Source organism: Zea mays, chromosome 5, assembly GCF_902167145.1.
Source record: "Zea mays cultivar B73 chromosome 5, Zm-B73-REFERENCE-NAM-5.0, whole genome shotgun sequence".
Lineage (NCBI taxonomy): Eukaryota > Viridiplantae > Streptophyta > Magnoliopsida > Poales > Poaceae > Zea > Zea mays.
The window spans coordinates 10,159,332-10,175,801 of record NC_050100.1 but is presented as its reverse complement, the minus strand read 5'-3'; the positions used below and the strand labels follow the sequence as shown (position 1 = coordinate 10,175,801).

The window sequence follows — 16,470 nt, the reverse complement described above, 5'->3', positions numbered from 1 at the left end:
TCCCAGCCCCCCACCACCCCCCGAAGAATGAAAAGAGACCGTGACGCGCTGCTCTACTGCACCGGCATGCAGTGCAGTTGCTAGCTTTATAAAAAAAAAAAAACAGTTCTGGTGGCTTTTCTTCTGCACGCGAATTATTTCCTCTCGTCGTGTGCACGTCTCCTCTGGACCTGGGCTCCGTACTCCGCGAATCTGCGTGCTGGTGCCCGGCACGTGCCAGGCATGTGCAATAACATCGGCGCTGCAACTAACCACCCACCCAGACCCAGCCGTGCGCCCGGCGGCTCCTGTTGCTGTATGAGGCAAACCGCGGCATCACGTCAGCCGTAGATCATCGTCAGCGCGTCAGAGTGTACAGTTTTTTTATTGTACTAGCTTACAGTACATATTATCCTTTTTTCTTTTATCGACATTCATTTATAGCTGACATGAGACACAACTTTGTAACGAAATATAAATTCGTCCCCAATAAATCCGGCTACATTAATTAATATTTACATCCTCGATCCATTCCAAAGCCACGAAAATGGTCTCAGCCCTGCACGGTGGCACGTATTACTGTGTACAGTATACGTAGGAAGGAAGCGTGCAAGTTAGTGTTAGTTTAAACTTAGGCTAACTGCACGACCAATAAATGGAGAGGCAGAGACCGGCCATGAATGAATGAGTTCATGACAGAAGCAGCCGCCGCGTACTCCGGTGCCGCCGCGGGTTGGTAGATTGCTGATTGCAGGCAGATGCAGATGGGGGTGGATGGATTGGCATGATGTATGTGGGCAGTCCGGCAGTTGCAGTTGGATCCTCAGCAACAACGCGTCCACCTAAACCCATCCTAATCAAATAAAAATGCAGCTCACTCAACTCTACAACCGGGACCGCCTGCTCTCTTTATTTCAGCCGGCTTGTTTAAGGCCAGATCGAACCCGATCAGAACAACATCTCCTCCACGCATTTTCCTTTTGACCGGACACTTGAACCAACGTTGAGACCTTCCTAGCGAGTGGCTTGTGCGTGCATGCATGCATGGGTCCACGCAGTGAGACGCACGCAGATCGATCTCAGCTGCACACTGGAACCAGATCTGGTTTGCACGTAGTAAATGTTCTCCGAAGGGAAATACTATTGAAAGTAGTTTGCCCCGGCTGTGTTGGGAATAAAGATGCACCTACTACTACCTCCTCAAAAGCAGAGCGAATACGCGTGAATTTTCTCAAGGAAAGCACAGTCCAAGCTGGCGGTAAAAAGGTCCTTTGAATATTGAGCAGCAGCAGATGCTTGTCATCTATCTAGTTGCCCACGCAGATGCAACGCAAAACCACGATGCATCCAAAGCGGAACGGCCCCTCGGCGCTTCTTCCGTTTGTCTGAGTCGCAGAAGCCTGTGAATACGATGACCAGTTTCTGCAGGGTCCGGTTCCGGATACAGCTGGTAGGATTTTCTGTAAGATGCATGTTCCAGCTCGTCAAAAATGCTTGAATCTTGGTGTACATGCTTCAATCAACAGTTTTTTTTTCTTCCTTCCTAAAAAGGGAATTGCTAATGATGGTGCTATGTTCGCCTGCCAATTTTACCGGAGCACATGCAAGCAGAGCACAGGTCGCCAAATCACCGCATCGAATCCAGCCCACAGGCCAGTGAATGGATAGACATGGGCATGGCCCATGGGTCATACTCACGTCCTATTAATTCAGCACGCAGTGTACAAATACAAATACAGAATCGCGCAAATTCTACACCCTCGCCTGTACTGTACATTAGCAGTGTTTCATACTATTTTCTTTACCGTGTGCATCGAATGTCGCTGCTGTACCCAGCACAGGCAGCAGGTAGATCGATTGGGCAGGGGCAGGGCCCGCAGGGGAAAACCCGGACCAGAATCCACCGCCCACGATCCACGATCAGGCTGCTCGGCCGCTCGCAGCCGCAGAGCCGGTTGACTCGAACACAGGCCAGAGCGGCAGCCTGGTTGACCCTCCTCCCCAATGCTCCCCCGTCCGCTCGCTATGCCCGCCCATCCATCCCCACACGCGCGGAGCACGGATGCACCTGCGCGCACCACCACATCGCTGCCTGCCACGGCGCTGCCTTCGCGACTCGATTCGGCGGCCCCAGAAGTAATAGTAGAACCGCAGCGCCGGCGCCGTCAGATCCCAGAAATCCAAACACCAGCGGGTTCTTCGGCGTCTGGCAGCAAATCGCGGACAGCGGATAGGAAGGAAGCAAAACTAACCCTTTCCATTCAAAGCCCCGAGAATTTCAAAAACATTAACAGCTTCCTCCTTCCTCTCCGCAAAACAAAAACCCCGCAATACTTACAATACAAGCACCGGCTTCGTCCATCCTCTCCTCCCCACTCCTCTCTCTCTCTTCCCCAGCTCCGGCCGTCGCGTCCGGCGTGTATACTGCTACCTCTGCGCTCGCCGGCGCCACCGTGGCCGCAGGCGAGCTCGAGAGGTGCGGAATTTGGGCGCTGCTCGTGCTGGTTTCGAACCGGAGGGAGGAGTAATAATTGGGAGACAGTTGGAGGAGTGTAACTTTGGGCATTAATGCCGGGGTGGTGAGAGAGAGACCCTCAAGTGAGGCCGGGCCGGGGTGGTGAGAGAGAGACCCTCAAGTGAGGCCGTTCTGGTGGTGGCGCCCTGTAGCTAGTAGGAGAGTACGTACTACCTCCGTAGCTCGGCCTCTGCCCCCATTCGCCGTCGCTGCTTTTAATTTCCCTCCGGATTCCAGCGCTTCCTTCCGCCTCTCCTCCCCAATCCCATCGACACCTGTAACGCAAGTGCACATGGGGGACGGCGGCGGCGGTATCGGCAGGAGGCCCTCGACCTCGAGGCGATGACGCGCGCGCGCGCGAGGGGTCTCTGGGCGCTGCTGCTCGTTGCGCTGGTGGCGGCGGCGGTGGCGCCCGGGGCGCTGGTGCTGGCGCAGGGAGGGACCCTGACGTCGCGGTCGGATCTCGTGGGGCTGTACGCGCTGCGGGGCTCGCTCGGCCTGAGGGCGCGGGACTGGCCGCGGCGTGCGGACCCGTGCGCGGCGTGGGCGGGCGTGGGCTGCCGCGCCGGCCGCGTCGTCTCGCTCAGCGTCGCCGGGCTGCGGCGCACGCGGCTGGCCCGCCTGTCGCCGCGCTTCGACGTCGACGGGCTGCGCAACCTCACGCGCCTCGAGGCCTTCAGCGCCGCGGGGTTCGGGCTGCCTGGCTCCATCCCGGCGTGGCTAGGCGCCGGGCTCGCGCCCACGCTCCAGTCCCTCGACATCTCCGCCTGCGCCGTCTCCGGGGAGATCCCGGCCTCCGCGCTCCTGGGCCTCGGCAACCTCACCACCCTCAACCTCGCAGGCAACCAACTGTCCGGCCAACTCCCGGCCACCGCGCTCCCGAGGCTCACGCGTCTCAGGACCCTTAACCTCTCGCGCAATGCGTTCTCGGGCGCCCTGCCCCACGCGGTCTGGTCGCTCCCGGGGCTCAGCGTTCTGGACGTGTCTCGTAACAACCTCACCGGCGCATTGCCCACGCCAGGGCTTGCGCTGCCAGCCAATGCGCAGGTGGTGGACCTGTCGGGGAACTTCTTCTATGGCGGCGTCCCAGAGACCTTTCGTCGGCTGTTCGCCCAGGTGCTGCTTGCCAATATTTCTGGGAACTACTTTGACGGCGAGCTAGGAGTGTCCGACGGTGGTGGCGGCAATGTTTCGTTTCAGTTGAATTGCTTCCTTGATGTTCTGGGACAGCGTACACAGGTTGATTGCCAGCAGTTCTATGCCAGTCGTGGCTTGCCTTATGATGGTCCAGTTATCCCACCCGCACCACAGCCTGCACCTTCACCGGTAAGGAAGAAGCACAAGAATCTGAAGTACATACTGATCGGGGCCATTGGTGGAGGCCTCCTGCTGATAGCCGTTGTTGCAGCCATTGTGTTCTGCTTTGTGTGTTCTGGGAGTACAGGGAGGAGGAATCATCAGAGAGAAAGTGGGGCATCACCAAGTGCACCATCGGGAGTGTCAGCTACCGGCACAGCTGCAGCTACTGGTGGCACGCAGCCTTCTGCATTGTCTGCAAACACGGTGAAAGTCGGCGATTCGTTTGCTTACGACCAACTTGTCAATGCCACCTCGGGATTTGGGGAAAATAGGCTCATCAAGCACGGTCACTCAGGTGATCTATACCATGGTGTGCTCCAAGACGGGACTGCCGTGGTGGTGAAGAGGATCACTTCGCGTGTGCCTCGGAAGGATGCTTATCTGGCAGAGTTAGATTTGTTTGCAAAAGGAGTGCATGAAACGCTGGTTCCTTTGTTGGGGCACTGCCTTGATAAAGAAGAAGAAAAGGTTCTTGTGTATAGGTTTGTCCGAAATGGTGACTTGTCAAATGCACTGCACAGAAAGTCAAGGGAGGAAAATGAAGGCTTGCAATCTTTGGACTGGATTAAGAGGTTGAAGATTGCAACAGGGGTAGCTGAGGCTCTTTGCTATCTGCATCATGAGTGTTCTCCACCAATGGTTCACAGGTACTAACTCATATAGTTTTGTGGATGTTATATTTGTTTGCTGTGTATCTGTTAGCAAAAAAAAAAATGTAAGACAATAGAGTTTTAGATTTCTTGTAGAAATTCAATCTTTATCATTACATGGGGTTTAGTAGTTGACAGTCACTGTGGGTGCTCTGATAATTGAATTTTTTCGTTGTGGTAATGTAGGTTTCAGCAGCTACTGCAATAAGCTTTCCCCATAGACTAGGAAATACGTTGAACATTCGATAATGTGTGCCAGCAATTGCTGACTCAGAAATTTAGTATCCCGTGCTTGATGCGACATGTTCCATGCATTATCTGCGTACTGGAAATTCAATGTGAACGCTGCTGTTATTTCATTTAATATTTTTGCTGGCCTATATCATTTAAATATTCACCTATTTTGCCATACAAAATAACAGGAAGTTCTTTGTCACCCTGATTTCACTGGGGAGTTTTTTTCCTTGTTTTGTTATCAATTGAGGCACGTAGTAGAATAGTAGATCACAATCAATTCTGATTGTTTTGTCGTTTTGTCATTTTTTTATGTCAACACGAAGGGTTTTGGCTGCATAGATGTTTCCTTCCATGGGCAGTAAATTAGATGCAATGTGAAGGTTTGCTGTTGACTAAATTTGTTGGTTCTCTACTACAGGGATGTGCAAGCCAGCAGCATCCTTCTTGATGATAAATTTGATGTGCGTCTTGGTAGCTTGAGCAAGGTGTGTCCTCAAGAAGGGGAAGGGCACCAAAATGTTATCACAAAGCTGTTAAGATTTTCTTCGTAAGTTTCAGATACCACCTCTGCATGGTTTGCTTCTCTTTTCCACTCTGAATTCTTCCTTTGTGGAGTATGCAAATCCATACATATATTATATTCACTATTGGATCATCTTGTTTCAACGGTAGTTTTGTTCAAGTGTTAACCATGAAATTAATATTTACCTGTTTTGTAGCATGAACTTACATGAATTACTATTTGGATGAGCAAACAAATATTTGGTGAATTTAAATAGTACTCCGTATGTTGTCAGCATTATTCCAGTCAATTACTATATGGCCCTGCTGTTTATGGTCTGATCTTTGTTATGTTGACGCTTTGCTGTGGACTAGAACCTGTAGGGCCATGAGAGCCTAGGAAATTGTTAACCATTTTATTTTGCCATATCTTAGCATCAATGGGAATATAGCATCCTTGTTCTAGTTGATAGCTACATTATGAAATACTTCCTTCGTGTAGTTTCATTTTCAAATATCTAAAGTCCCTTTCCATCTTCTGATGCTTTATTCTTGTGGGGATGCAGGACAGCAGATCAAGGTTCTTCTGGTGAGTTTGATCATGCAACCTTCCATTGCTCTCATGCATTTCTAATATTGAGAATTGGTCACCAGTCCTCAGTTTCCTGCTAAAACTGATGATTCGTCTGCCTTATTGTCTGTGATAAATGCTTTGAACATCGTCTCTAATTCTACCTTTTACTTGGTGCAAGTTAATTGACCAATTTTCTCTGTAAACAGGTTCCCCATCTGCAACTTGCCCATATGATGTCTATTGTTTTGGAAAAGTTTTACTCGAGCTGGTGACAGGGAGACTTGGTATCAGTGCATCAAACAATGCTGCCACGAGCGAATGGCTTGATGCCACCCTGCGGTACGTCGATATTTACGAGAAAGAGCTTATGAGCAAGATCATTGATCCAACGCTTATTATTGATGAGGACCACCTGGAGGAAGTCTGGGCAATGGCGATTGTTGCCAAGTCCTGCTTGAATCCTCGGTCTTCTAAACGCCCACCAATGAAGTACATCCTAAAGGCACTAGAAAACCCTTTGAAGGTGGTGAGAGAAGACAATGGCAATAGCTCGGCCAGGTTGAGAGCAACATCGTCTCGGGGTTCATGGAACGCTGCACTCTTTGGGAGTTGGCGGCATAGCTCGTCTGATGTAGGTCCTTCTAGGGACGACAACATTCTGAAACGCTCAGAGACAATCAGATCGTCCGGCGGGAGCAATGGGGACCATTCTTCCTCCCGCAGGAGGCAATCCAAGGAGATCTTCCCTGAGCCGTCTGGCTCTCGTGACACCGAGGATTAAGGGGCTGTTTGGTTCGTATCTAAATGTGCCACACTTTGCCTAAGATTAGTCGTTCGAATTGAAGAACTAACCTTAGGCATAAAAGTTAGGCAAAGTGTGGCAACTTAGGCATAACCAAACAGGCCTTAAGCGTGAAGGAGAATCTTTCTTACTAATCACTTTTTCGGTAAGGCGGGAGTCCTTATGGAGGAGGGCTCTGTTAGAGCTCCGCTTGCTGCTTCTGATAGAATTCTTTCGTCCAAAAAGTCAGGAATGTGAATTCTCTCTCCTACTCAATGGCTTCACAACAGCACACTGGTGCCATGCAGCCATGGTAATCAATTTTGGGGCAAGTAGCAACGGTGGAATGTACGTTGGTGTACCAATGGCATGCAGTTGGCAGCAGTGAAAAGTCTTCACGGTTGGAAGTCTGGTGTCTCTTTTCGTTTGCCCCTCCTCTCGGTTAAAGAAAGAATGGCGAGCTGATTCTTTTTCTTCTCCCTACTGTAATTGATTGTTTCATTGTTGATCATAGCAGAAATGTTCTTTTCATTCATGCAGTGCTTGGCATCTTGTCTTCTCCTCACTTTGATTTTTTTTTTGTTTCCTGTGCGAGCTTGATATTAGACTGTGTCTCTAGTGAATCTTCTAAAATAGGGGTCACTGTAGATGATACACTCTTTACATAGTGAGATTTAAAATAGGAAATACGATAATGTGATATGGAGATAGCCTTACAACGTGAGACGGACGGCGCCATCGTAGGTGGGCCAAAGCCAAAAGCCCAAAAACTTGATAGGGGGCCAACTCTGTAAATTTCTGTGTCATCTTTTGGTATACCGTCCAATAGTAATTGACGGAAGTTTTAAAATAGAGGCACTGCCCCTAGTTTAGACTGACTATAAATTTGTTTCTGTTTTTTAGACTTTATGTGTTTCCTCAAAACAAACTGGTTATATATTGCTCAAGACTTATGAATACTTTGTTATTTCTTCCTGGTTCAAAGCCATGATGCAAGGTATACGCTTTTGTACTTGTGACTTCTCATACAAGACGGGGACGGGGACGTTAAGACTCTGGTCTTTCTGAAGACATCATATTCAATCGGCAGGTCAAGACCGTGACAATTTATTTTGTTAAAAAAACCGCAGCAATGCACAAGTATTTGACTAGTGAACATTGAAGTATCAGTGCTAATAGTCTATTTAAAAAGAGCACATAATCGTAAATGTCGTTGTTAAAATCAAACACTATTTGGAACTTACCTATGGAGGTGTTGGGGACCTTCGGCATCCGAAGGTCCTCAAAAACAGGATTTAACAGTATTTCTGGAAGTATAATGTGTGAGCAGGTACCTTCGAACTCAAGTCGTTATCACGCCAGGAGAAGACCAGGATAATACGAAGGTCTTGGTACAACGCCGAAGATGTCAGCAGGAAAGCTTCGGCGTGGTTGCAGAAAATGAAACCGACTTAAAGTTGAAAAGGCTATTCAGACCTCGATAGATTACCATAGAATTATTATCAAATATAAAGGGCATGAATGTAATTTTGTATGGGCTGTGTCCCGTGCCTATAAATAGGTGAACAGTACCCCCGTACTGGGGACGCTGACTTGGCATTCGCTTTTTGCGTCACGCTTGTACTGTCACTTCCTTCCAATTGAAGGTACACCTGTAATTCAATGATGTTTCTGTTTATGCCTGATAATAATATGTAATTGTTCATGTTGTCTTTTATATTCTTTATATTCCATCCTTCGTCATTATTTAATGAATTTATGAAGGTACATCCTTCATAACCTTCGTCCGTAAACCATTATGTCCTAAGGGAAATAATGCTTCGGGGGACGAAGGACTTTTACGATTAACATTTTCTATGTTGCCTTGTTCTTAACTCATAGTGCTTGAGAACAAGTCCCTAACATTGGCGCCCACCTCCGGTGAACTCACTTCCACTCTGAGTTTTTTGAACACCTTCGGCGATCATAAACCTTCGTTATGGCGCCGAAGAAGGCTTCAGCGACTGGGGCTGCAGCTCTGCAACCACTGGACCACAATCAGGAGACAGTCTCCCTGCGGGAGGCCCGAAGCCAGAAAAGGAAGGCTCTCAGTCCGACACCACCAGAGGACGAGATAGATCAAGAAATCAGAGATATGGAGATGCTTCATCAACAAGTACAGAGGAAGAAAGAAAAGATGGCCAGGCTAGCTGAACTGCAGAGGCAGATAGACGAAGCCTCTGAAGAAGTTCGTCATCTTGCTCAGGATGAGCAACACCGAAGGCCTCAGCATCAAGACCTTCATCAGGAGGGTTTTCCCAACGAAGATGACTGGTATGACAATTTCCATCATGGGAATTTTGTTTTTGATGATGCTTCTCCTCTGTCCGCTGAGCTGCAGGCTACACCTTGGCCTCCGTCCTACAAGCCGCCTCAGCTCCCTGTATTCGATGGCCACTCAGACCCGAAACAGTTTTTGATGAGCTACGAAGCAACGGTGTCTTCGTATGGTGGCAATGCTTCAGTCATGGCCAAATCTTTCGTTATGGCTGTCAGAAGTGTTGCTCAAACCTGGTATTCCTCCCTTCGACCAGGAACGATCACTTCATGGCAGAAGCTGAAGGACTTATTGTTAACTAGCTTTCAAGGATTTCAGACGAAGCCGGTCACTGCTCAGGCTCTGTTCCAGTGCACTCAGGATCATGAAGAATACCTTCAGGCGTATGTCCGAAGGTTCTTGCGTTTGAGGGCACAGGCACCAACGGTACCCAATGAAATTGTCATCGAGGCCATGATCAAGGGGCTTCGGCCAGGTCCGTCAGCTCAGTATTTCGCCAGGAAGCCTCCTCAAACTTTGGAGAAGCTTCTCCAGAAGATGGATGAGTACATTCGGGCCGATAATGATTTTCGCCAAAGAAGGGAGGAGGCTTTCAGGTTTTCTGAAATGACCAGGGGCTTCGGAGGGAGGTTCTACCCGAGGCACGTGAGATCAATTCATAACTCTACACAAAATGATGACAAAGGAAGCCAACAGCAAAGGCCACAATGCTCCTCACAGGCTTCGGGGCAACAGCAAAGCTCCTTCCGACCACCAGCTCCAAGAGGCAGAGGCGCCAGGGGCTTTGGAGGAAGATTTGGAGATCAACCGAGAAGAATCTTTTGCTTATTCTGCGGTGAGAACAAAGGCCATACTACCAGGATGTGCCATGTTACTATTCAGAAGCAAAAGGAAATAGCTGAAGCCGCAGCACAACAAGCTCAGCCGAAGCAGGTCATGCATACAGCTTCATATCATTCGCCCTACATCCCAGAATATGTGGGCAACCATCCTGCAGTTTCTGTTGCTTCGGCAAGTCAGCCTCAAGCTTCCTGGCAGCAGCCTCCGCCTCCACCTCCGTTGCAACAAGGCCAGCAGCCAGAAGGGAGCCAGTATGCCCCACACCAGAGGGATTTCAGAGAGCAGTCCGAAGCTCGTACAGTCAATAGCACTGTGCCAGAGTCAAAGCACATCTATTGACGAATATCCTACCTTAATAACAATCTTTTTCATTCAGTTTTATTTTCTGTAATAAAGGACATTGTTTAGGTTTCATGTAATTTGTTTCGTTGATTCCTACAAGAAAAATATGTTTTCTTCACAGGCTTGTGACAATAAAAAGGACCTTCGAACTATCGAAAATTCTTCGAAACAACAAAAAGTCGTTCTAAGGAACGCAGAGTAAGTTTGCCGAAGTCACAAAAAGTCGTTCCAAAGGGTGCGCAGTGTAAGTTTTCTGCTCCAAAGTCGTTCCAAAGGGAATGCAGAGCATACAGCGAAAAGTCAACGCTGATACCGCCTAAGTAAAAGGCGAAGCGCGAAAAGTCAACGCGAATACCGCTGAAAGTAAAAGGCGAAGAAGCTCCTAAGGGAGGCTTACAGCGAAAAATAAACGCTGATTCCGCTGAAGTAAAAGGCGAAGAAGCTACTAAGGGAGGCTTATAAAAGATTGTGTTTTATTGCAGGGATGTGTATGTATCTTCGGAATAAACATCATCTCACATAACATAACATCATCACATCATCTCGCATAGCATAAGCATCATACATCATTTTGCACATGGCACAAGAGGTGGATACATTATTAATCTACAGAAGAACGCTTTGAAAGGGAGAAATCATAGTCGCAAAAAGATACATCATTGATCTTCGGAAATGTAGCTTCGGAAAATATTTTCACGAAGCCTGGATATTATTCATCAGAACATTGGATATTGTTGTGACACAGAAAAATTCTTCTTCACGAAGCATGAAAAGAAGGGAAGGTGTTTTTTCGTCAAAGACTCAAAAGCGGTATGTGTAAAGTTTCATGCATCGTAAAGAATTGAGTAACAAAAATAGGTATATTACATTTGGGGCTACAAAATGTTACACTATATTACATTTCAGAAGTTTTTACAAAGATATTTAATCTTCTCTCAAAACGACTTCTGCAGCCTCGTTCAGGAGCCGGTTGACGACTTCGTCCATAATATCTTCAGCCATCTTTTTAATTTCGTCGTCTCCCTTCGGCTGAGGGCCCGAAGACGCTTTAGTCGGATCTGAAGCAAGACAGGATACGGCTACATTGCTATTACAAATCGCAAACAAATCTTAAAGCCTAAGATTACAACACAATAAAAACTATTAGTTAATACCTAATTGACCTTCGGCCTCTGCGCTCTTTTCAGCAGCCTCAGCTACTTCTCTAGCATCGTGAATGCCCTTTTCACTTCTTCGAATAATTTCTCCGGCCATTTCTCGGCCACCATTATCCCAGATATCGGTAAAAAAATTTCCACCAATTATACTAGCTTCGGCCGAAGGATCCCTTGCATCTTCGAAGGACAAAGCAGCTTCGGATTGTGCTAAAATTTTTACGTGTTCGCAGCCCTTCTTCTCTAAGATGGAGGCAATCCCTCTGGCACCAGAGAAGGCACATATATCTCCTCGGCTATTTAAAATTTCTTCGAAGGCTTCAGCTTCGTGGTCAATCCATTCGATGACACCTTCGGGATTGCCTCTCGAAAAGTTTTCCTCACTTGAGAATGCGCCGACCTTGGCGAAGCTAGCCTTTAACTTTTTAACACAATCTATAGATTTGTTGTAGCATCTCTTTTTGGACGAACGAAGCTCTTCAACAGTCACTTCTAGGTGATCTGCCCATTGATCGCTGAGTTCACGCTTTGTTTCTTCAAGTATGCGTTCTTCCTTGGCTCTGGCCAGTTGTTTCCGAAGGTCTTCAATTTCGCGCTTCTGAGCTTCAGCTTGACTTTTAAAAGCAGCTTCGTCTTCCTTTATTTTATTTATCAATGAGTATAATATTTTATCTTTTTCGAGACCTTCGTTCCTCAGTTCAATTACTTCGGAACGAAGGTTGCTCAGGGCTATAGTACACCCTTCGTCTTCAGCATCTTTCTGTGCCCTGAGGGCATTGCTAAGTATCAGGCCCTGCAAAGAGAAATATGTGTGCGTCAATAGGTTTTAACAAACGAAATTTTTTTTGACTCAACAAAAAAAAATGCAAGAATTTCATTTGTCGCACCTTTAAGCTATTGTAAGCCAGACTGTCGGCCAGATCGTTCTTCGACAGCACCGAGAGCCCGTCTTCTAAAGTTGGGAAACCGAAGCTCTTGCTTATCTCCCGACAGACAGAAATTTCCTTGCTATCGGGGAGACAATACAAGAAGTCTTCTTCTCCACTGCCATTGAATATTAGCGCCCCCTTTGGATATTTCAATTTTTGAGCGTAGTGCTGGGCCTCTTGCTCTTCTTTCTCTGATAGTTTTTTCCCCGAAGCATGACGAACAATATAATCACGAACTTTGGGGGATGCTTCGGGGGCAATAACACCGGTGTCTTCAACAAAAGTTGGCTTTGCTATTTTTTCTACCTCACTTTCCAAGGGTTTTATCTTTGCGGGCTCTGAGGGCCCAGCTTCGGCTTCAATCTCTTGCTCTGGAGCTTTAGAACCAGAAATTTCAGTTGTTGTTTCAGGAATAACAGCAGCCTCCTTCGGAGGTGTGCTTGAAGATTTGATTGTTTCCAGTACATCTAGCACGTTAGCCATTCTCTTTCTTTTCGGAGTCACTACTGGCACTTTTTGATTTTTCACTGTCTCAATGTTTGCCGCAGGACTCGAAACTTCTGATGTTTTGGATCCCTCAGTTGCTTCTTTTACCTTTTCCATTTTTTCTGTGGACAACACTTCGGCCTTCTCTTTCGTTTTTGATAACAAAATTTTTGATTGTTCCAATTCTATCTTTGTTGGCACTTCGGCCGTTTCTGCGACATCTGGCAGCAAGGTTGGCTCGGCTGGTTTTTCAGCTTCGGCGGCCGAGGGAGTCTCTCCGGTAAACTCAGGCACCGAAGCTGGTTCAATATAGCGCGGCCGATGTGTGAGGACCTTTATTTTCTTTCTTTTCGGTTCTGGCTCGCTAGGAGCAATTGCAGCTTCTTCCTTTGCAGAGGTTGTGCTTTTTCTCTTCTGCCTTCGAATGGGATAGCAATAGTCAGGGTAGACAAACCCGATTGCATCAAATACCCGATTCAGCCTCTTCTTTTTTCGGCATCCGAAGGCTGCTGACATTGCAGTGTCTTCGGCCTTCGAATAGGTCCCAAGCAGCTCATCACTTAAATTTTCAATGCTTTTTAACCAGTCATCATCTGGCTCAACGAATTTATCTCCAAATTTAAAAGTGTACTTCAACCTGATAAGTCCACCTTCGTCGGCCTCTTTTACGGTTTCTTGTGGCATTTCCCAATTCTCTGCGAGCGGCCATACCCTGAAGGCAATATGCTCTTGTACTAAGTCTCTTGTCCCAATGAAAGAACAGACTGCGCCGAAGGCCCTCTGGCATTCTTCGGCAACTTCATTCATTTCAACCTTCGGCCTTCGAAGGCCGAAGCTTTGCCAAATAGGGCGCATAATTATACCTTTGATATCTTCTCGTATTGTCAGATCACTCTTCACATAGAACCATTCTGTCATCCAGTCTCCGGGCCATCTTTTTCGAAAGGTTGGCACGGGGCAGCTTGACCCGGACCGAGAAACAAAACTGTAGCAGCCAAAATTGTTGTGATACTGTTCCTTACCCCAAGGTTTTGTTTCATATGATAATTCATGTATATTGCAGAAGCTTTTTGCGTCAGGCTTCAGACCTTGGCTTCTCACGGCCCACACGAAGATATTTAGCCTTATAATTGCCTTGGGGGTAAGTTGATGGAGATAGACTTCGAATATTTTCAGTACCTCCACAACGAAGCTGCTCAAGGGAAATCGCAGTCCAGCTTTCAAAAAGCTTCGGTACACTACGACTTCATTCTCTTCAGGGTGTGGGCAAGTTTTTTCCCCTTCGTCGGCCCTCACAATGGACAAATCCCGGAAATACCTTCCTCTCATGTTGACAAAATGATTCTCTTTGATAGTTGATTTACCATAAACTGAATGGCTTGGTCGCCATGGACGATCTTCGGAGTCTTCACCACCACTGTCCACATCATAGCTGTCACTGTCACCAGTATCCTCAGATAAACCTTCCAGAATCTCCTTGGTGATTTTTTCTGTGTTGGTCTTTGACATCGCTATAAGAAACCCCAAATTTTTCTCTTCGTCGAGGCTCAGCTTCGTCTCAGCAACAGTCTTCTTATCTTCGGACATCTTCGGAGACGCTAAACAACTATTTTCAAAGCCGAAGCTTCAAAACCAAAAGCCTAGCAAATCGCAGTGCACAAGAGCTAAAAATTGAGTAAGCGAGAGCAGTTGGCCAGAAAGCGTGTCAAATGAGTTTGCGGTATGCCCGTATTTATACGCCAAAAGCGTTGAAAATTCAAAGACCCCGCTTGTCAGTGATTGTTGCTATTCTAGCAAAGGGAAGGTGTTTTTTCGGACCTTCGACGTAAAGCCTTCGTTCACGTTGCAATCTAAATTTGTTATTTTAAACAAATTAATATTGCAAGGGGCTACTGTTGGGGACCTTCGGCATCCGAAGGTCCTCAAAAACAGGATTTAACAGTATTTCTGGAAGTATAATGTGTGAGCAGGTACCTTCGAACTCAAGTCGTTATCACGCCAGGAGAAGACCAGGATAATACGAAGGTCTTGGTACAACACCGAAGATGTCAGCAGGAAAGCTTCGGCGTGGTTGCAGAAAATGAAACCGACTTAAAGTTGAAAAGGCTATTCAGACCTCGATAGATTACCATAGAATTATTATCAAATATAAAGGGCATGAATGTAATTTTGTATGGGCTGTGTCCCGTGCCTATAAATAGGTGAACAGTACCCCCGTACTGGGGACGCTGACTTGGCATTCGCTTTTTGCGTCACGCTTGTACTGTCACTTCCTTCCAATTGAAGGTACACCTGTAATTCAATGATGTTTCTGTTTATGCCTGATAATAATATGTAATTGTTCATGTTGTCTTTTATATTCTTTATATTCCATCCTTCGTCATTATTTAATGAATTTATGAAGGTACATCCTTCATAACCTTCGTCCGTAAACCATTATGTCCTAAGGGAAATAATGCTTCGGGGGACGAAGGACTTTTACGATTAACATTTTCTATGTTGCCTTGTTCTTAACTCATAGTGCTTGAGAACAAGTCCCCAACAGGAGGAGCAAGATAGTAGCATTAGAAGCTGTCAAATAAATAGACAAAGCTCCGCGGAAGTCATCCATATAAAGAGAGAAAAGGAAATATATGAGTACCCATAGAAATAACCAAGTTCGTCTTAATTGGTTAATAACATTTGGAACGGAAAAAAATTAATATGTACTCAGCATATTGTGTCACTATCAGTAGTTAATATATTGTACTATTCAAGTGCAAGTAAACTTCTATTAGCAAATGCTAAATTTAATATGTATGCAATATATTGTGTCAGCGTCGGTAATTTGATGCCGACCATAGTATATACTATAAAACCGCAAGTAAACATCTATTTGTCTTCAGAAAAGGGAAAGTAGTATGAAAGATTTTGAAACGGTGTTCATAATTATTCACATGCTATGTCCTTAGCTGAAACAATAATGCCTTCGATGTTTATCGCATCTAAATCAGATATATGCACTCAGGGAGTGTTTGGTTTAAATAATCACTACATCCAAATTGAGTCCAAATTGAGGTGGTGAGAACTGAGAAGATAGTGAGAAGATGATGGACTAATTCATTGCTCACACCAAACATCCTATCAGTAAAGTTGGAAGGAAGATGACAACACAAGTAGCAAGTAAATGGAATCCAAACAGCTTCGACGTCTGGGGCCAGAGGAGAGCATAGCCTCGATCGCGTCCTCTCCTTCGACAAGGCCGCTATGTCGTCCTCGCTGGAGTTGAAGCCCCAAGGAACTTCGCCTTTTCTGGCGCGCGGCTGAGGAGCTCCTTCTTGAGCTGAGCGAGCGTCTGCGTCAGCATGCCCTCAGGAGAAGATGAGCAGGAGCCCATGCTCGAACGCCTCCCGCTGTGCGGCCGTGGGTGGAGCAGCGCCGTCGCGGACGGGGTGGCAGGGGCCGGCGACGTTGCTGAGGCCAGAGACGAAGACGGGGCAACGCCCGTCGACTGTTCCAAGGCCTTGTCGAGTGTAGCGGACGAAGCGAGTAGCCAGTTCTAGAGAATACGGTAGTAGTCTTATTCTAATCGGAGAGGGAGAGGCAATCACCAGCCGACGATTGCACATCAGATGGCTGCCATTTAAAAGGAGACGTGGCCATTCTCTTTGGGTGGCGTGGTGCAGGGCTTTTACTATGTAATAAAAATAAATAAATATATTATCTATCATCTATATAATACAAATCAGTAAGTACTAAAGTACAATTGTTAGGGCAATAGTTTGTTCCTTACTATCTGAGTTTAAACTCCAGTGAACATGTTATTT

At 46.7% G+C, this 16,470-nt stretch overlaps 1 protein-coding gene across 2 annotated transcripts; it reads left to right on the top strand.

Annotated features, from left to right (window-relative positions):
* The first annotated feature begins 2,063 nt into the window (after nucleotides 1-2,063).
* Nucleotides 2,064-8,315, top strand: LOC100384510 (uncharacterized). Of its 2 annotated transcripts, XM_008645945.4 has the most exons (5): nucleotides 2,064-4,500; nucleotides 5,159-5,287; nucleotides 5,808-5,830; nucleotides 6,022-6,154; nucleotides 7,582-8,315. In XM_008645945.4, exons 1-5 carry the CDS (start codon nucleotides 2,837-2,839, stop codon nucleotides 7,613-7,615), a joined length of 1,983 nt encoding a protein of 660 aa, XP_008644167.1. In that variant the 5' UTR covers nucleotides 2,064-2,836; the 3' UTR covers nucleotides 7,616-8,315. The 2 variants fall into 2 exon arrangements, with proteins under 2 accessions (XP_008644167.1, XP_008644164.1); XM_008645942.4 differs by lacking the exon at nucleotides 7,582-8,315 and having other exon boundaries at nucleotides 2,074-4,500; nucleotides 6,022-7,155.
* Nucleotides 8,316-16,470: the final 8,155 nt, after the last annotated feature.